This window comes from Schistocerca cancellata, chromosome 4 (assembly GCF_023864275.1).
Source record: "Schistocerca cancellata isolate TAMUIC-IGC-003103 chromosome 4, iqSchCanc2.1, whole genome shotgun sequence".
In the NCBI taxonomy this organism is placed as follows: Eukaryota; Metazoa; Arthropoda; class Insecta; order Orthoptera; family Acrididae; genus Schistocerca; species Schistocerca cancellata.
The window spans coordinates 775,057,943-775,080,223 of record NC_064629.1 but is presented as its reverse complement, the minus strand read 5'-3'; the positions used below and the strand labels follow the sequence as shown (position 1 = coordinate 775,080,223).

At 40.7% G+C, this 22,281-nt stretch overlaps 1 protein-coding gene across 1 annotated transcript in view; it reads left to right on the top strand.

Moving 5' to 3' along the window:
* Positions 1 to 2,065: 2,065 nt before the first annotated feature.
* LOC126184597 (plancitoxin-1) overlaps positions 2,066 to 22,281 on the top strand; it is a 30,341-nt gene continuing 10,125 nt past the window's right edge. The window contains exons 1-2 of the mRNA XM_049927038.1: positions 2,066 to 2,234; positions 9,240 to 9,426. Coding sequence (XP_049782995.1) covers positions 2,125 to 2,234; positions 9,240 to 9,426 — 297 coding nt within the window. The 5' untranslated portion in view covers positions 2,066 to 2,124. The remainder of the gene's footprint in view (positions 2,235 to 9,239; positions 9,427 to 22,281) is intronic.

Below are 22,281 nucleotides of genomic sequence, written 5' to 3'. Positions count from 1 at the left end.
TTTACACGAAAGACGAAAATAGGGTAAGCAAGAACTGATTGTAGCTTGTTTCGATTGTGGAGGTATTATAGACAGGGTGATTCTTACCACTGTGTATAAACTTTAGGGACTGATCGATGAGAGGATACAGAACAGAAAATTCTAATAAACGTATGTCCGTAAATGCATGGTTTTTCATGCTAGAGACCATTTATTCTATCATACTTTGTTACAGAGACTGCGGTACAATATGCACTGTACCATGCAGCCACAGTTACAGTATGCATGGTTTCCTCCTGGAGGGCGGTACTGTTCCTTCTATGTCACGCCCTAGCGCCCTCTCCTACCACAGTAATTGTTGTGTTGTGTCCGATGCACTTCTATTCCTGACTCACCTTGTAGTTGATGTTATAAAGCATTGCACACAGTGGTTCCATATTCGAATTGAGAGCTTGCCGACATGGTGTTTATTTACGGAAAGGGAAATGGCAACAGATGGCAGGCAGCAAGACAGTATCAGGAGACCTATCCCCACTGACAACAACCCCAGTATTCAATGTTTGCGACAGTGTTTTGCCGTTTGTCTGAGACAGGGTGTTTCAGCAAACAGGAAATCATGAAGGACATACCAAAAACGTTCGGTCGTGACTTCCAGCCCACTTCGCCATTAATGTCCGTACGCATCTCAATAACGTCTTCCTGTTCAATGGATCGGACCAGGGGGACGTCATCTTATAAAACTCGACCATCTACCACTATAACAACTGAGCTACCGAATAATTGAGACGTAGTTGGGAAAACGACAATTTTCACTAGTAGTTTAATTTCGTTGAATGACGTCATACTTCATTGTAACAGTGGGAGAGCATACCTGGGAGGAAAGTTAATGTTAATTTCACAGTGCAACAGATTTTTAATTAAGTTAGTGAACGTGTGCGTCGACATGATGGCAGTTTACCAGTACAGTGCAACCACATTTTATCCATCTTCTCATTCCCTAGAACACACAAGGACAACTTGTCAGGAGTTTTTATAGATGTACGGTATTTGTACAGTGTGGTACTACACGCCTTTTCTATCCCATTTTCCGGAACGTACATTCCAAAACAAGGCATCACTGTGAATTATCATTATGACAGTAGGAGCAGCGAGCTAGCCAGTGATGTCATTGGCATCTCACGACTCAAATGGAGCGTTTTAGCGGACCTTGGAATTATATTAATTTCATTTCCGTCTTTATAAAAGAATACTGAAATTCAACTGAAAAAACGCATGTTAGGAGGGTAAAAAGACATGATTAGTCATTTAAGACAATTTCCAGAAGAGTCAAATACCCTACTATGATCCTTGTGTTCTGCATCCTTATTTCAAACAGTTCAGATCAAGATGGGCCATCATTATTTTTTGGTGGGATGAGAGCTGAAGTATGCAAAATACGGCCTCAGCTATGTATGTCAGATGTTGCTGAACCATTTTCCAATGCTTGGCTTCCACAGATAGAAGAGTCAATGAGAAATTTGTTGGTCATCGCATAGTGACAAGGTATGGAGAAAAGATGAATGCACGAAAATAAAGTTGGAGAAAAGAAAAGCTGAAGTGTATAAATAATGGGAAACCCGCCGCAAAAGCGATTAGTTCTTTCTATTAAAGAACTTAGAATTATAACAGTACAAAATGATTTTAAGTTGGAATCAGGTCACCAGCAAACAACCATGTCATGTAATATACATAATAGAAGACCTTTCTTTTGAAAATGAGTTTAACTTCAGTGTGTTTTTATATATTTTCAATGAAAGTTGTTGGCTATCAACAAGCTGATTTGGTGTTGCGCGCCACGCAAAAATCACGGAGATTCGGATTTCCTGCCTGTGCTCGCCTCGCTCCATAACCCCGAGCTGTAAATGCACGTCAGGGTCCTAACACAGGAGTTAATTTCGCAGAATTGTACAGTATTATGCATTTTCAAACTCTAATTTACCCTGTACCTTAAAATATACATTGACGTATCAAATACCGCTCTAAATAACGTTCGAAGGATGAGTAAATAAATAAAAAGTCGATGGCTGTGAATAGTATCGATTGAAAGCCGTACTAATGTCGATTAAATACGAATATTGGAACGAACTGTCAAATTTTTAAAAAACAATGTTTGCGGTTGACTTGTTTATTTTTATTTTGGCATTGAGTGTGGTGATGTCAGATTGTTACCAAGAATCAGTGCGGTGTGTTGATGAAGAAAATAATGCAGTTGACTGGTGAGATTTGTGGGAAAATGTAACGGAACACTAGAAAAGTCACCCTTTCGCCAGTGGTGTCTGAGTCACAGGCTCGGCGAAACTCACATTACATATTTAAGTTTTGAATTTATTATGATTTGAAAGTTTTGAACCTGATAAGAGTTTGTAAGAGCTGAAAGTTAAAATAATTGGCACACTAAATTCTGAATGGAAGTTCATTCAAATTTTCCGCACCAAATAATTTTATTTGAAAAAACTGTAGACAGAACGAGATGCAGTGTCTATTTCACTAATATTTTGTGTAAGAACGTAAAAGAAACGACCAGGCTAACGGTGGCGCGATCATTATGTTCTTTTGTGAAGACATTGCCGGATGGCTTAGCTCGGAGACTACCGTAAAAGTGTCATACGACACTGCTGGCTTTGGATTCACAAACATCATCTGGGATTGGTACTTGCTGAGTGAGGCAACACAGTGCTTCACACTAGACTAGCCAACAGATGGAGTGCGATAAAAAAAAAAAGAAAAAAAAAAGATCCAGACATCCACATGTAGATTCTCTATGGTTTGCCTAAAGATTTAAGGTTAATGCTAGAATGGCTTCTTTGTAAAAACACAGTACATTTCCTTCACAATCCTTCATCAAGCTGAAGTTTTGCTCCATTTCCCAGGTCAACTCAACCTACTGACACTGAATGTCGGCTTCATCCTGAAATATATGGATGGTGTGTTTCATACATGCACAGGCAACATGAGAACAGAACACTGACAATATTTCGTTTGTGTCTCGGTTAATTCTTGGAACATAAATTGTGATGACAGTCTGATCTGTGGTATAGCCTTAAGTATAGGCTAGGTCAGAGGTCGACAGTTTGGTGCTGAGTTGGCAAAGGAGTGTTGAATGCTTTGGTTAATCCACGTTATCTTCCTGCCTACTTTTTCCATCTGCCGGTGTTATCCAAAGACCCAGTGTAACATTGCCAGTGATCTCTTGCTGCTGCAACAGTTCAGTACTCTTTTAGAGTATACTATCATGCCCCAATAATAGAATTAACCAGTATGCTGTGTTAATTATCTACTCGTTTTTGCACAGTACTCTTTACTGTGGATCATCTACTTTCTTACTAGAGAACAGCCTCAATTTCAGGTGGCATAGGAATTATTGTTACAAGCATTAAAACTGTAGATCGTATGTGCAGTCTGTCACACGTTTACGGATTTTACTGTTTAATTTAGTTATATCCATGTGCAGTGAATCTTATTTCCAGTAATTTGCTGCGATTATATCATGTTTCATTTTATTTATAAGATAATGTTTTTTGCATTGAAAATATGGTTACATGTTGACTGTTTGTGTGTTAGCTTTTTATGTAAATCTTGATGTATATTTAAATTTAGCATCTGAGTCTATTAGGTCCACTACAGTTTCTCATAAATGTAAACAACCTTCTGTCTATTGTACATACAGTAGAATTAGTTCTTTTTGCGGATTACATTAGTACTGTAATCAATCCAAACGTGTGCATACAGCAGTAGAAAAAATTGTTAATAATGCTCTTAAAACTATTATCAAGTGGTTTTCTGTGATTGGTGTCACTCTCAATTTCAAAAAGACACAAATATTTTGTGCTGCACATGTAGGTGTACTACACCAATGATAAGTGTAATTTGGTGAGAAAATAATAGCTTGGATAGAAACATCCAAATTTTTATGTGCCTATATTGATGAGAACTTAAACTGGAAAAAAGACACATTCTTGAACTCTTAATCATTGCAAATTTTGGGGAGACAAATTGTTAAGTTGGCGTATTTTGTGTACTTTTCATTCAGTAATGTCGTATGGAATAATGTTTTGGGGTAATTCGACTTTAAGAAGGAAAGTTTTCGTTGCTCAAAAATGTGCTGTAAGAATAATATTCCATGCTCATCCACGATCATCTTGTTGACATCTTGACTACTGCTTCACAGCATATTTATTCCCACATGAAGTTTGTTGTAAATGATCCACCGTAGTTCAAAAGGAACAATGATGTGCATAATTACAATACCAGAAGGGAAAATGATATTCATTACTCCACATTAAGGTATTCTTTAGCACAAAATTATGTATTGCTACCCTCCCCCACTGCCCTTCCAGCTTTCAGTTTGGTACAGATTTAAACATAAGGCTTAACTATCAGCCAATTTGTTAGCACAACCAGATATTCTACTTTCACATATGTTAGCTTTACCAACTCACAACCAGGTTGTCACCTTCCAACATAACGTACACCTTGGGCTGTGCTACAGACCAGTCTGTCGCCACAACCAAGATTTCATGGAAGGGGGGGGGGGGGGGGGGGGCAGTGCAGTACCACTCTTCAACCCAAAAAGATGGGCACAATGCTGCTACTAAAAATTGTAATCACTTACCCAGTGATACAAAATGTCCAACAGACAGCAAAGTTAAATTTGAAAACTAACTGAGAAAATTTCTCCTTGACAACACCTATTTCGTAGATGATCAACTTATAGCTATTTTTACATATGAATGTGTTATGTGAAAATAAAGTGACTATTTCCACATCATTATGATTAATTGTACAAATGATCCATGGAACATGAGAGCGAATAACTTCAGAAACCCCAAATATTGGCTAGAAGTTGTAATGTATTGATGATTTCCATTTTTTGATGTTATTCTCATTGTATATCCTTAACTTACAGCAGAAGTCAAAAAAATATTCTTATGACTCCCTACTTATCTCAATTTTATGTGAGAGTAAGGTTATGGGTGCTAATATTATTTTAAAATTTGGGGCAGTTTGTAACACAAACTTAACAAGAGATTAAATGCACTGCTAGGTGGATCTCATTATGCTATCTATGTTCGCACTGACTGAGCTATCCAGACACAACTTGCAGTTCACTTCCACAGCTTCAATTCTGCTAGTTCATCTCTTTCCAAACTTCACAAAATCTCTCCAGAATACCTTGGTGGACCCACACGTTTGGGAGAAAGTATATTGCAGAGAAATATTCATTCTGAAAACAACCCCAAGTCAGAGGTTAAGCTCTTTCTTTAAAATATCTTTCCTCCAGGAGCACTAGTTCAGCAAGGTATGCAGGAGAATTACTGTAAAGTTTGGGAAGTAGTAGCAACTAGAATAATTTTAACCATTACATTCTGTAGATCTCGGGGAAGGGGGGAAGTACCCTGCAGTTGGAATAAATCACAGGCCACACTCATCTACAAGATAGGTAATAGTAGTGATCTAAAAAAAAAAAAAAAAAAAAATTGTCTGATATCATTGTTATCTATCTACTGCAGAATCCTATAACATGTTCTGAGCTCAAACTTACTGAGATATCTCAAACACAGTGACCACCTCTGCACTAACCTGTACGGATTCTGAGAACATTGCTCACGTGAAACCCAACTTGCACTTTTCTCACGTGACATCCTGAAAGCCAGGGATCAATGTGGTCAGGCTGCTTCAGTATTTCTTGACTTCCGAAAAGCATGTGACTTGATACCAAACTGATGATTAGTAACAAGACTATGACACTATAAAGTAAGGTCTGTTGAACAGAATTTGTGATGAGATTGAAGATATCTTGATAGGCAGGGCGTGGCAATTTATTTTGGTCAGCAAATCGATGACAGGTGTAGTATTAACAGCAGTTGTGCCTCAGGGAAGTGTGTCGGGACCCTTAGTGTTTGTGTTGTACTTTAATGAATATTACTAGTGGCCTCAGACTTTTTACAGATGAAGCAGTTAATTATAACGAAATGCTGTCAGAAAAAACTGCACAAATATTTGGTCAGATTTCATAGTCGTACTTGATTTAACTATTCAGAAATGTAAAGTTTTACTCTTCAAAAAATGTGAAAGCATAATATGCTGTGACTGCTATATCAGTAGGTCACCATTGGAATCAGTCAGCTCGTACAAATACCTGAGATTAACAATTTGTAGGGACATGAAATGTAATGATCTCATAGGTTCTGTTGCAGGTAAAGCAGGCGGAGACTTTGATTCATTGGTAGCAAAATGGGAAAAGACACTCAGTCTTCAAAGGAGACTGCTTTATTTACTTATTTTCATTTTTTTTATTAAGCACCCATTCCTCAAATCTTTGATATATGATATAGCTTTTGTGCATAAGAACACAGTTTTTAATGGATGTTATGTAAAATAAATAAATTGAAGCACACCATATATGACAGCAAATAATTGAAAAATAATACATTAAAGTAATAGTACAATCTAACATAGAGTACAATAGACACAAAAGCAATTTTGGATACATAATACAAAAACTGAAATAATTCAAATTTATGTCAACAGATATTCATTTACAGTCTAATAGCACCTGCCTTGCAAATGTGTTTTTAAAGCCACTTTGATTTTTTTTTCTTTTATTTTCTTAATGTGATGGGGAAATTTATTGTAAGGCTTTTGCCAGTTTTCAGTGGTCGAATTTGTCTGAATTGTGGTTGCATACTCACTGTGAAGGTCTGATTTTTGCCTGATGTCACATGTGTGAATTGCTTGATTTGTACATACTAAGTTGTGTTTAGCTTCTGAAATTTTCTTGATGTAAGTAATTATCTCAAGAATGTACAGGCAAGGCAGTGGTAGTATTGGGAGTGCTTTGAAAAGGGGTTTGCAAGAGTTTCTGTGCGTGGTATTTTCAATTGCTCTAATGGTTCTCTTCTGTGTTATAAAACAGCTTTTGCTTATGGGTGAATTGCCCCAAAAAATTATCCCATATTGTAGCTGTGATTCCACGTGGGCATAACACACATTTTTTTTATCTTTCTTTTGTTGTACACCTAGCAAGTATGTATTTTTATGTCATAGCATATTGAGCTAGCTTGTTGCTGATGTTTAGATTAGATTAATACTAATTCCATGGATCATGAATACGATATTTCGTAATGATGTGGAACGAGTCAAATTTTCCAATACATAACACAATTAAGTTAATTTAACAACATACTTAAGTTAATATAACAACTTTTTTATTTTTTTGTGTTTTTATTTTTTTTATAATTTTTTTTCTTAATTTATATCTAAAAATTCCTCTATGGAGTAGAAGGAGTTGTCATTCAGAAATTCTTTTAATTTCTTCTTAAATACTTGTTGGTTATCTGTCAGACTTTTGATACTATTTGGCAAGTGACCAAAGACTTTAGTGGCAGTGTAATTCACTCCTTTCTGTGCCTGTGTAATAAATGTGTGTGTCCCACTTTATGTTATCCTGAATCCATATTCCTAGAAATTTTGTCGAGTTTACAGTTTTTAATTGTTTATTAAATAGATTTATGATGGGGGTTAATGATGTTTGTTTTGTGTGGTATGAAGGTGCATTGCAACAGTTTTTTCTGTGTTAACAAAAAGATTGTTATTGGTGAACCATTTTGCAATGTGTGCAGTGCAATTTTGTACTTCATTACGTAGTTCTGCAGTAGTTTCGCCTATTATCAAAACATGTGTATCATCCACAAATTTTATATATGTTTGGGAGTTTCTGGATATGTCTAGGTCATTGATAAATGTCAAGGACAGCACTTGTCCCAAGATAGAACCTTCGAGCACACCATACTTCATTTCTTTTCCTTTAGATTGTCAGAAGTTTTCTTTCTGATGCATGGTTTCCACTATCTGCTCTCTGCTTTTCAGGTACGATGTTACCCAGTCATGTGCCAAGACCCTGATTTGTACATATTCTAATTTTTGAAGCAAAAAGTTGTCTATCACATTAAAACTCTTGTGAGGTCCATAAATATTGCTGATACATGTCCTTTCTGGTCTGTTGCGGTCAAGGCTTCATTTACAAAATCAAAAATAGCAGTTTCTGTCAACAAAACACTTATGTAACCCCCCCCCCCCCAACCTAAAATATTGCTAAAGTGTGTGGACCTGTACCAAATAGATGTGAGCGATACTGAACAAACACAAAGGAGGGCAGCACAAATAGTGACAAGTTTGTTTGACCCTTGTGAGAGTGCATGGAAATTCTGGAAAACCTGAACTGGCAGATGCTCAAAGGTGGTTGCCGACTGTCTCATGAAACATTATTTACAGTTTGGAGAAATGATATTTGGTGAGGAATGTACTACAGATTCCTACATAGTCCTTTTGTAGGGACCGCTAAGACGAGGTTAGATTAATAACCACATGCACAGAAACATTTGAGCTTTCATTCTTCCTGCACTCCATAGGCTAACGGAATGGGAAAAAACCGTAATAAGTGGCTCAGTGGGAAATATACTCCACTGTGCATGTCACATGGGTTTGCAGAGTATTGGTATTGGTTAGTCTGCGAGATTGGGTTGTGAGTCATGTGTGCGCAGCTCCATCAGTAAGAAATGCAGGGTTTCAGGTTAAAGTCTTTTAATCTGTCAGGAAAGTTTCAAAACTTTAGTGCACTACACACACATTATCAGCGTATCACTTACTCTTAAAACTGTTTTCTCCTCCTCCATATTTGGCTCTACCTGACCCGTCCTTTGCTATATTCCATATCGCCTTCATTTTGTTGCATAATATGGTGGTCCTCTTTCAGTTCATTTGTTTGACATCCAGATACTGTCTTTGGAGTAATTGAATCCCCCAGTACAGTTTCACTAAACTGCAAATGAACTCTCATCTTACAACCTGACATATGCCTCAGGCTATGATGCAGGTCAGTCTGTCACCAAATCTATATTCCACGAAATAATATATACACAAAATATATTACTGGTGTTCTGTTATCTTCCTGTTTGCACACATACAGTGTCATATGCCACAACATTGTTAAATCACAGGATGAAGTTGACATCCGGTGTACATTGTGGAATACGCTGGAAAAATTACCTGGGGATTGAAATCCGTGTATTAGATTCTTATCTGTGTCCTTGGTTTAATCATGTGACATAAACTGTCTTGTCTAAGTAGTGTGAGAGTTTTTAAAGGCAGTATACACAGGGAGAAATGCTTTTTCCATATAAAATATTTTCTGTATTGTGATTATGTACTTTTGTCAACAGGTACGTGATTTATAAGCTGCCAAAGATAAAAGCTTCAGACAATGTGTTAATTAGAAATGGTCTTGCATATCTATACATGACATCCAATGCAAGCAAAGGGTGGGTTTTATCCTCAAAATCAGTAAACAGCACTGATTCACTGCCTGGCAGGACAATGAGTCAGCTGTATGAGTCATGTTCAAATCAAGTAAGACCTGTTACTATAGCATTTTCTCTATAAGTTAATTTCATACAGACAAAATATCAGAACTTCAATTCATTGCAGTACGAAAATAATAATATTTGAAAGGCTACCTTATGGACTGCCACTCATTTTTACAGAATCCAATCATGTTGTCATGACAGTTTTCTGTGTTCAATGTTGACAGTCATTAAGTCTGTGTAATATGTCTCATGTTGTGAACTGACATAATGGACAATAGTCTGTATGATTTCTGAAGGTTACAGCAAAAATAATTTTCTTTTGTTTATGAACATATTTTTATTTTCCAGACTAACTTTAAATTGTAGGTTAATCTGACAGAATTTAATTATTATATAAAATAAGTAAATCTTAAAACAAAATCGTGGTGCGGTAACATTGTCCATGTTAGTGGCCACCTATACACACTTCAGTTGATGCTTTCATGGAGAAAAAGGTTTAATATCATGGTGGTTGTTGAAACTTTTCACCAGCTTTGAATGAAATATTGCTGTGTTTATGGAACTGCAGGGTTTGTGAAATGCGCTTATATAAATATGTTGTCAATGTATCACATCTGAACAGATAGAACTGTTGAGAGTATACCATGCGCATCATTAATATTAAAGAGAAAAGTGACTTGTCAAAAATTTTCAAATGCTATAGATACACTGCATTAGAATAGCTTGTTATCAATGTGATTTATTGTTTACCACATATATACTCAGTGAACATAATGCCACCATACACTTGCAAATTAAAGTCCACCAGTGGAAAATAGCTTCTGTTTTGACAGCAGTTTCGAAACTGGACCTTACCTGTTGAAGAGTTTCTGGCTTGCATGAAAGTGATTTTCTGTTTGCTAAGAAACATTGAAAAACAAACATCGTCACTGTGGAGGGTGGCAAAAATCCGGGAATTGCTGGAATGATTCTTTTTTTGGTCTTGTGTCATAGAATAAAATAAATTATGACCATTTTCAGATCTCTGTGCTCATACAAGCTACTGTAAATGTATGTTAAAAAAATGATGCTGAAATAACATTAACAGTTGGTTCAATACTGAACTGACAATGATTCAGTGCTATAAAATTGTATTGACCTGTCTTGAAGAGAAGGTACAAGTGTACTCGTAAACATACATTTATACTGTCATCGGTCATCATTTATTGTGTTCTGTGATCCATATGCGGATAAAGAACCTTTTCAACAATTCTTTGATCACTTTAATCCTCCACAATGGCAATGTCACATTGTATCAAAATGATGTCACATCTGACACAGAGAGTTATCAAAAGGCTATATTAGATTAGATACAAAATCAGTAGTGAAACAATGAAAATTAGGTGCAATAGATAATGATGAGCATGCTAAAGTTCATATCAGTATATTTTTGCAATAAAATAATGCACTGTCACTTATGCTATTTTACTTTTAAGCCTTGCAAAAAATAAGTAACAGGATTGTGAAATATATCTAAAAGTATTCCAAACAGATAAATATGCTGAATACGAATGCCATGAATATGTGGGACTAGAAATATAAGAGTGATGAAATGTGACATTTCTTAGATGACAGCATACTTGATCATTCCCAAATTAAAGCAATATAGTATTAAATGTTACTTTTGGACAGAGGTTTGCAATAGAGCATTGTTCAAAATTTATGCACAAATTATGTCAAGGAAATTACATTAGGAACAAAAATAGCTAGTGAATTCGCAAAACTGGAAGACTGGAGCTCCCTAATAGTTCTGTCAAAGTTAGTAATATATTAATCAACAGTGCAAAAAAGTACCTCCAAAAGTTGAAACTCATGATATTTGTATTTTGAAAATTCTGAAGTCATGTGATGGTTACATTTTTTGTAGGAAAAGTTTATGTGGAATTCAGAAGGATTATTCATTAATATGTAACTCACTCTCAGTGTATATATAACGGATGTTCAAAAAGAAACAAGCCTGAGGCATAATTACAGAAACCAGTACCTGTATCCCGCTGCAGGTCCAGGGGTAAGAATAGGCCCGAGGTATTCCTGCCTGTCATAAGAGGCGACTAAAAGGAGTCTCACACCTTTTGGCCTTTATGTGATGGTCCCCTGTAGGGTTTGACCTCCATTTTTCAATATTTTCCCAAAGAGCAAGCCAATTGGGGAAAAGCGCCTTTCATGGTGCATTGTGTCCATCGTGCATTGAGATCTTTAGCCCATTTTCTCATCATCACATTGCAGTCCTGCAATTTTCCATCTCTTGGGCGAGGACACCTTTCTGGGTGCACTTTCCACCATGTACTAAGCAGTGTCACTTTCTGTGCCGACGATGACCCTGGACTTCTTTGTATCTCATACCCAGCACAGTAGCCAGTCTGTTGTGGTGGGCCTGCCATGTATCCTGTTGGTTGTAGCCCCCTTACAACACAGGGATCACTCTGCTGATGCCTGCGCCGCTAACTCCCCATGTATGCCAAGGAGTAGATGCCTGTCACCCTGGGGCATAAGGACTCCCGGCAATGGCCATCCTGCCAGGTGACCTTTAGTGTGGCTGGGTGGTGCCCATGGGGAGGGCCCCTGGTCGGAGGGTCGGAGTAGGTGGCATTAGGGCGGATGACACGCCATGAAGTGTAGTACGTCATCTCTTGCTGGTGGTCTGCCGCCAGCAGTCTCTATGTGGGCAAAGTCTAACTTAAATGCTAAGAAATATGACCCCAAGTCATTCCCCTCCCTGGCCAAACACCATGAGAGGAACGCCAGCCTAAGGATGGCAGTGAAGCTCCACCTTGGTACCTCATATGTACGAGAGTTGATGGGGAATCTTTAATGTCCGTGAAGCCTTAGTTTCTTGTGGAGCATTTGGAGGACAAGTTTGGGGAGGTGGAGGGCTTGTCCAAAATGCACTCTGGGTCAGTTTTGATAAAAACGGCATCCTCTGCCCAGTCATGGGCATTACTCACTTGTGGCAAGTTGGGGTATGTTTCTGTTACCATCGCGTGTCATGAGAGCTTAAATATGGTCCTGGGTATTATATTCCACGGGGACCTTCTTTTGCAGTCTAATGACGAGCTGCGCACCAATTTAGAGCGGGGTCCGAGGGATAACCAGGTTGCCACCGGTGCCTTCATCTTGGTCTTCGAGGGTGACACATTGCCCCGAGAATGTCAAGGTGATGGTCGGTCTACCCCAGTGATGTCAAGCCATATATCCCTCCCCCGATGTGGTGCTTTAAGTGCTGGAAGTTCGGCCATATGTCTTCCCGCTGCACTACCAGCCCCACCTGTCAAGATTGTGGATGTCCATCGCATCCCAATACTCCCATCTGTGTCAACTGTGGAGAGCATAATTCACCTTGCTTGCCAGGCTGCAGGGTTTTACATAAAGAGAGTAAAATCATGGGATATAAGACCCTAGACTGACTGACCTACACTGAGGCTAAGAGGAAATTTGAGCGTCTACATCCTGTGGCTATGACCTCCTCATACGCTGCTGCTACGAGAACGGGTCTCGCCCCATCAGTTCCTCAAATTCCTGTCGCCTCTCAGAACGGGGAGGCTACACCTGCCCCCTTGATGGTGGGGGACACTTCCCTCCCTATTGCTCCCACACCACCTACTTTGGGAGCAATGCCCCCCAGCCAATGGGGATTTCAGTCCCCACTTCTGAGCCAGAGAAGCATAAGGCTTCTTCGGCTCCTCTTGGTAGGAAGGGGTCCCTTGGGTCACTCCCTTCCCAGGTTTCTGCTAGTGGGAAAGATGACATCCACCAGCGGCTGAAGAGCCCAAAAGCAGCTGGTCGTAGGGCTTCACGCTCATCCTCAGTCCCGGAGACTTATTCAGTGAAGTCCTACCAGCCAGGGAAGCCCAGGGAACAGCACAAGAAATCGAAAAGAAGACCCCTAAGAACAAGGAACTTGTGGTGGCACCCACACCACCGTTACCTACAAGTTCTGCGTCTGAGGATGGGGTGGTGATTCTGACGTCTGCTGCGGACCTAGAGCTCGCCGGACCCTCAGACACAATGGATATAGACTGTTCGGGCAGAAAGTTGGTGGCAGCAGGTGACCCTGAGTCGTAAACTGTCTCATTGAATGTTCCATGCCTTCCCAGTCTCACGATGATGTCATCCGCCAGTGGAATTGCGGCGGTTTTTTCCACTGCCTGTCTGAGCTACAGCAACTGTTAAGCTTTACACCTACTGTCTGCATTGCCCGCCAGGAAACCCGGTTCCCGGCAATGCGGACCCATGCCCTCCTTGGCTATAAGGGATATTACAGGAACCGTAGTGACTATAATCGAGTGCCAGGTTGAGTTTGCGTTTATGTCCTAAACTCAATCTGTAGTGAACCTGTGCACCTTCAAGCCCCTCTTGAAGCTGTGGCTATCAGAATACGGATGACACAGGAAATAACTGTCTGCAATGTATATCTTCCTCCAGATGGTGCAGTACCCCTGAATGTATTAGTTGCACTGATTGATCAACTCCATACACCTTTCCTACTTTTGGGAGATTTTAACGTCCATAACCCCTTGTGGGGTGACACCGTGCTTACTAGCCAAGGCAAAGATGTCGAAATTTTACTGCCTCAGTTCGACCTCTGCCTCTTAAATTTAGTGTGGCTTGAGGTAGTTACTTGGCCATTGATTTATCAATTTGCAGCTCATGACTTCTGCCATCTATCTACTGGAGAGCACATGACGACCTGTGTGGTGGTGACCTCTTCCCCATCTTCCTGTCACTGCCCGCATCAGGCCCACGGATGCCTGCCCAGATGGGCTTTAAATAAAGTCGACTGGGGAACTTTCACCTCTGCTGTCACCGGTGACTCTGCCCCACATGGTACTAACGATGTGATGGTTGAGCAGGTGACTACCAAAATCGTTTCTGTGGAAGAAAATGCTATCCATCGCTCTTTAGGGTGCCCTCAGCAAAAGACAGTCCCTTGGTGGTCACCAAAAGTCGCTGAGGCAATTACAGAGCGTAGGCAAGCTCTACAGTGACACCCTTCCATAGAGTATCTGATAGCCTTTAAGCAGCTCCATACCCGTGTACGCCAGCTTATAAAACGACAGAAACAGGAGTGTTGGGAGAGGTACGTGTTGACCATTGGGTGCCGTACGTCACCTTCCCAAATCTGGACGAAGATCAGGCTTTTTTTTTTTACCAGACACCCAACAGGTGTTTCTGGTGTTACCACAAATGGCGTGTTATCTACTGACGCAAACGCGATTGCCGAGCACTAAGCTCAAGCCTCTGCATTAGACAACTACCCCCCCCCCCCCCCCCCCAGCCTTTTGCACCTATATACGGTAGATGGAATGGAAAGTCCTCTCGTTCACTACACACCACAGTGAATCCTATGATGCCCCATTTACAGAGTGGGAGCTCCTCAGTGCCCTTGCACATTGCCCCAACACAGCTCCTGTGCCTGATTGGATCCACAGCCATATAATTAAACATCTCTCATCTGACTACAAGCGACATCTGCTGGCCATCTTCAACCGGATGTGGTGCGATGACATCTTCCCATCGCAGTGACGGGAGAGGACCATCATTCCAGTGCTCAGTCCCGGCATAAACCCGCTTGATGTGGATAGCTATCATCCTATCAGCCTCATCAATGTTGTTTGTAAGCTGCTGGAACGTATGGTGTATTGGCAGTTGGGTTGGGTCCTGGAGTCACGTGGCCTACTGGCTCCATATCAGGGCAGCTTCTGCCAGGGGTGCTCTACCACTGATAATCTTGTGTCCCTCAAGTCTGCCATCCGAACAGCCTTTTCCATTCACCAACGCATTGTTGCTTGATCTAAATAAAGCATATGACACCACTTTGCGACATCATATCCTTGCCACATTATATGGGTGGGGTCTCTGAGGCCCACTCCCGATTTTTATCCCGAATTTCCTGTCACTCCGTACTTTCCATGTCCGAGTTGGTGCCTCCCGTATCTAGGAGAATGGGGTCCCACAGGGCTCTGTATTGAGTGTATCACTATTTTTACTGGCCATTAACAGTCTAGCAGCAGCTGTAGGGCTGTCCATCTCACCCTCTCTGTTTGCAGACGACTTCTGCATTTCTTACTGCTCCACAAGCACTGGTGTTGCTGAGCGGCACCTACAGGGAGCCATCCACAAGGTGCAGTCATGGGCTCTTGCCCACGGCTTCCAGTTTTCAGCTGCTAAGTCGTGTGTCATGCACTTCTGTCGGCATCATACCATTCATCCGGAACCAGAACTTTACCTTCGTGATGATCCACGCACTGTAGTGGAGACATATCGAGTCTTAGGACTGGTTTCCGACGCCCGATTGACTTGGCTACCTCACCTTCATCAGCTTACGCGGAAGTGCTGACAGAACCTCAATGCCCTCCGCTGCCTGAGCAACACTAACTGGGGTGCAGATCGCTCTACTCTGCTGCAGCTCTACAAAGCCCTTGCTCAATCCTGCCTTGACTATGGGAGTCTGATTTATGGTTCAGCAGTGCCCTTAGTGTTGTGTGTACGTGACCCAGTGCACCACTGTGGCATTTGCCTAGCGACAGGAGCTTTTGGGACAAGTTCGGTGGCCAGCGTCCTTGTGGAGGCCGGAGTCCCTCCATTGCAGAACCAACATGCACAACTGCTCACCAGTTATGTTGCACACATTTGTAGTTCTTCTGAGCATCCAAATTATCGTCTCCTTTTTTCACACACAGCAGTTCATCTCCCACATCGGTGGCCCAGGTCAGCGCTGTCAATTGTGATGCACATGCGATCCCTTCTGTCTGAACTGGAATCCTTCCATTTCCCACCTCCCATCCAGGTCCGCATACACCTCCATGGTGTACACCTAGGCCACAGATTCATCTGGAGCTTTTACATGACCCTAAGGACTGTTACTCCTGCCGCTCTCCGCTGTCACTTCCTCTCAATTCTTGACGTGTTACGGGGGTTATGAAGTGGTTTAACCAATGGCTCAATGGCTGATGGTCATGTTGGCATTGCCTACATCCACAGAGGCCATTTTGAACAACATTACTTGCCAGATGACTGCAGTGTATTCACTGCAGAGCTGGTGGCCATCTCTCGTGCACTTCAGTATATCCATTCGTGACCCAGGGAATCATTTCTTTTGTGTACTGACTCCTTGAGCAGCCTACAAGCTATCCACCAGTGCTACCCTCGCCAGCCTTTGGTAGTGTCCATCCAGGAGTCCATGTATGCCCTGGACCGGTCCCATCATTCAGTGGTGTTTTTGTGGACCTCAGGACACGTCAACATCCCAGGCAACGAACTTGCCAACAGGCTGGCCAAACAGGCTATGCAGAAACCGCTTCTGATCTGCATCTCTGAATCTGACCTGCGCTCTGACTTATGCTGTAGGGTTTTTGGGCTTTGGGAGACAGAATGGCTTAACAGTACACACAACAAACTGTATCATTAAGGAGACTACGAATATGTGGAAGTCTTACATGCAGGCCTCTTGCAGGGAATCAGTTGTCCTCTGCTGGCTCCCCATTGGCCATGCTTGGGTGACCCACGGTTACCTCCTGCGCTGTGAAGACCCGCCTGAACGTCGGTGCGGCGCCCAGTTGACAGTGGCCGATATTCTGGTGCCCAGTGACGAAATCTTCTGTTACCGGACTCATTGCCACTAATTTTATCTGACAACGTCTCATTGGCTGATTTAGTTTTACGTTTTATTCGTGATGGTGGGTTTTGTCATTTGATCTAAGTTTTAGGGCATGTCCTTTGTCCCTCTGTGTCCTCCACCCTAGTGCTTGTAGAGTGGAGGTTTTAATGTGTTGCAGAGTGGCTGGCTTCTCCTTTTTTATTCTCATGGTCAGCCAGCCATGGTAATCTGCTTTGTTGTTTTAATCTCTTCATCCCATTTCTTGCATTTATATGGTTTTCTTTTCCCCTTTTGTCCATTTACGTTTGTTGCCCTTCATTGTTCTTGTGAATTTTCCTTTCATTCCATTTTGATTTGTCAGTCTTGTTTGTTTTATTCGGAACAAGGGACTAATGACCTCATAGTTTGGTCCCTTTCCACCTCTTTTAATCCAACCAACCAACCAGTACCTGTATGTTAAAAGTATTGATCCTGGCTGTTGAGACACTTGTCCCACTGTGACACAAGGCAGTGAATGGCTGTCTCATAAAATTCCCAGGGCTGCGATGGTAACCGGTTCCGCACGTACAGCTGGACGTTGTCGTCCAAGGTGAATCATTTACCCCTCAGGGCCTTTTTAAGGGGACAAAAGAATGGCGTAATTACAAGGAGAGAGGTCCGGACTGTATGGAGAACCTCCCATTTGAATTTCTGCAGGAGTGCTGCGACTGTGTTGGCCATATGAGGCTTTGCAAATATGGCTTTGCATTGTCGTGGAGCAGTATGACCTCATGGGTGAGATTGCCTGGTCATTTTGATTTGATCACTTGGCAAAGGGTGGTCGAGGTTTCTGAGTAACACTGGGCATTTACTGTTGTCCCGTGCTGCACGAAGTGAATCAGAAGGGGGCAATTAGTGGTCCCCTTACAAAGGCTCTGAGGGGGCAAATGATTCACCTCGGACAACGACGTCCAGTTGTACATGTGGAACTGGTTAACATCACAGGCCCAGGCATTTTTTGAGACAGCCATTCACCGCCTTGTGTCACAGTGGGACAAGTGTCTCAACAGCCAGGGTCATTACTTCCAACATACAGGTACTGGTTTTTGTAATTATGCCTCTGGCTTGTTTCTTTTTGAATGCCCCTTATAATTCTTATTGCAACACACATATGCTGTCTTCCCTGAAGCAGAAAGTAATCTGACAGCAAAACACTGATGATTCACAGGGCAAAACATGAGTAAATACAAATGGAGTGGATGGATGTGGCTGTAAGAATATTGCTGGGATTTAATTCTTTGTCCCTGTACCTGAACCTAAGGACCCTATTTCAGCATTGGGCTTGCTCTTTATATCGTCTGCCATGTATTATTTACTGAGAGATGCAGGGTTGCAAATAGTTGTTGCAACCTTTCAGCTGCTGATCGATTGTAATGTTGCTACGTTATTGGCAAAATTTATTCTGTGCATAATAATGTTTTTTTTTAAGTAATATGTATTTTTTAATCATTTATAAAAATAGTACTAAATGCTACTTATTTTTAACAATGTCTGAAGAAACAGACATTGGTGAAAATCTACTATCTGTACTAAATTTATGAAATTTATTTGCAGTTGCAAAATCTTTCTGATATAAAAAAAAGCTGCATTAGCTACGAAGATGTTACCTATTGATGACACATGAAAACTTGTGCTGGACTGGGACTGAAACCACATGTGTCGTGAGAAGTCTCCTTAACCTCTTTGGCTATCCAAGCACACTTCGAGGACCAGCCTAAACTATCTACGAACCCATCGACCCCAACTTTACTTGGATTTCCATCACGGGGTTCCAAGAAGACAAACATATTCAACACTCTTGAAGCATTGTTAAAAATAAGTATTACAAGCCTCGACAGAGAAAATGAAGAGCATAACACTAGTGTTGAATATGTTTGTTCCCTTGAAAACTTGTGGTGGGAATCCAAGTAAAGTTGTTAGTGATGGGGTCAAAGACAGTATGACGTATGAAAGTTTGGGTCAGTTCTGGAAGCATGCTTGGATAGCTGAAGCGGTTATGGCAACCCTTTGCGGCAAGTGGGAGATGTAAGTTTGGGTCTCAGTCCAGCACAAATTTTCATTACCCCGATAAGTAAGATCTACATACCTAATGCAGCTAACGTCAGAAAGATTCTGCAGTTGTGAATAAATTTCATAATAAATGTTAAATGCAAGTTATTAAAAAAAAAACAGTAAAATTACTTATACAGTCTCAGTTAAATCATGTCATCATTCTTAAATATTATTTGACAGTCTTCAGTATTCATAAATTTAATTTTCAATCAATTTATCAGTATTTAGCAATGTTATGGAGCATTATTGAATGCCATCATAGACAAAATGCTGTATTGGAATCACCCTTTTATGGTGATAATCCATCATGATGAAAAGATCAGTAGGCGAGCAAATTTTGTAAGTGGCATTAATTATAAATTACGTACACTAAGAACCATAGTTATTACAAATTGCAAATACAAAATAGAAGCACAAGAACATTGTAAGCTACTTGAACTTTGCTCCTAAGTATCTTAAGCTACTGAGTAACTCCAGTGTTTACTGAGCGGTGCTCAATACTTATACAAACATTAATACAAGGGGTTTCAAAAAGGACTTTACAACTTTAAAAATTCATATAAATTTATTGAAAGAAGATATAGAGCTGGGTTTAGTGTTATTTTGTAGGGAAACACATCAAGTTTTTTGTACCTTAAACTAAAGATGTTGTATGTGGCTTCTGTTGGTTATCTTGCACACATCCCATCAGAAGTCAATTTCTTCCCAAACTCACTGTAGCATTGCAGGTGTAACTTGCTCAGTGGTTGTGTAAATTCTTGCTCTAAGTTCAGGTAGAGAAGCTGGCACAGGAGGCACAAACATAATATCCTTGATGAATCCCCATTAAAAAAAAAAAAAAAAAAAAAAAAAAAAATTAGGGTGGTGTCAGGTCTGGGGAACATGTGTACCACGCGATTGGCACATCACGACCAATCCATTGACCTGGAAAGCGGTCACAGAGAAAACACTGGACATCAGCCAGGTGGTGGGGTGATGCACCATTTTGCACGAAGTAAACATTTCATTCTTGGTCATCCTCGTTGATCTGTGGTATCAAAAATTGTTGTAACATATCCAGGTACACTACCCTGCTGACGGTTTTCTCCCATAAAAAAGGAGCCATACACTTTGTTCTTGCTCAGTGCACAAAAAACGTTCAGTTTAGGAGGATCTTCGGTGTACTTGATATAGAAATTACACTGAACTGTTGTCGCCAACTTCGATTCTTCAAGCCAAAACACACAGTTAGCGTCCAGTGAAGGCAGCCATCTTTAATGCAGCTCCCGCTAACACTCCTTATGGTGTGATTCGGCACTACCGAACTAAATGAGACAAAACTTTATGTATTTACCTACATATTGACACTACAATCACCTCTGTAGGTAATATGAATTAATTCATATGAATTTTCAAAGTTGTAAAGTCCTTTTTTGAAACATCATGTGTTAATCTTTCGAATGTGGCATGCAAGCTATGGTGCCCTTACGTAAGGCGCTGCTCAGCTAGCATCTTAACATTTTTATGAATAGTCTGGATTCTTAGCTACATATTGAGAATAATGCTTATAATAATGCTAATTATTATGCTGCTGCTATATTAGTTTTTAAATTGCATGGGTTCGGTTGTGAAGTTTTGATACTCGCTTGTGGGGAATAACAAATTATAAAATGTACCCTAAGAAGGATGGAAGTACATAGACGTAATATTGTGCTAAACTGATTTTTGTCAAAAAGTGTAATTTGTTTAGTGAGTCAAAGTGGCATTTTCAGGAACAGAACATGGAATTAAAGCAGTTTAGTGTTTTCTGGAGGCATCACTCACTTATCTCCATCTAATGTCTTTAACTGATTACTGCCTTTTATTACGTGAAGATGCTCAATGACTGGAATACACCATATTATTGCAAAAATTAAAGCAATAGGAAATCAGAAGACCATATTGTTGCTTCTGTACTGATCAAGAAATTCAAAAACTGAAAAGTCACTGTATGGTGTTCAGTACGGACCATGAGTATGATACTGAAAAGTACTGAATGAAATCGACTGTAGTGTTGCAGTTATTATGAGTGTTGTCGAGAGATTCTTGAGGAAGTAAAGAAAATTCCTGTATTACTAAATACTTACCTTCAAATTTCCTCAGAGCTCTCTTTACCATATATAAGGGGTAATCAATAAGTTTCCGTTGGAGGATGTTGCTGCCATGTACATGCAATGTAGTACGACAACACTGCAGGTATAGAGGTTGTTAATTTTAACTGTAGACATTGAAATATCTCTGAAGCTACATGTCATACCAAAAAAAGTTATAATTCAAAGTTGTTTGTCTCGGAGGTAGACATCCAACAACACCACACTCAACCCCCCCCCCCCCCCCCAATCCAATCCTCTCTCTCTCTCTCTGTGTGTGTGTGTGTGTGTGTGTGTGTGTGTGTGTGTGTTGGAGGCAACTTTGAAATCTTCAGTGGGAATGCCCATTTTTTTATTGCAGATTATGATTCTACAGCAAAATCTACATACATTTTGTTTAAAGCATTTTCTTTGTTTTGCCGCAGATGGCGCTGTAACCATAGGAATAGAAATGGGTACACTGTTGTAATTTACGACCTGCCACTGAGTGGCCCTTGAATATTCAGTAGCACGTGGGACCGCTCCTTCACACTGGAGGGTAGGACAGGCCAGGATTTCATAACTTCTAATTGAAAACCCCATTCGCAATGTTGTACTTCTCCAACATATCGTACATGTGACTACTCAATGTGGCACTGTGGCCATGCACCAAACTGTGACGTATCATAGCAGGCAGTACACTGCGACCAGAGCTAACATAAATTGCAAACGTAGAAACAGACAGTGGCTCTAAACATTATAGTACTAGTGCAGTGTTATTGCCTGCATACCTACCTGTCATTAGGAGAACAGACATGAAAGTGGACAGTGACTGTTGCAAGCACAGAAGCAAAAATTGAAATGATGATGATGATTTAGGAGAAATTTTGAGGCTGCTGTTGCCTTGTACGCGGTGCGTTTTCTGGAGAAAGCTTGCTCTCATCCCTTGTTTCACAAGGTTGTGAACGCCTTTATGTTTGATGGCAGCCTACAGACTGGCAAAAGGAAACAAACCAGACGTTTTACAGGAGAAGCTAATGAAACAGCTGTACTAGCAGCTGTGCACAACAACCTACGGATAAGC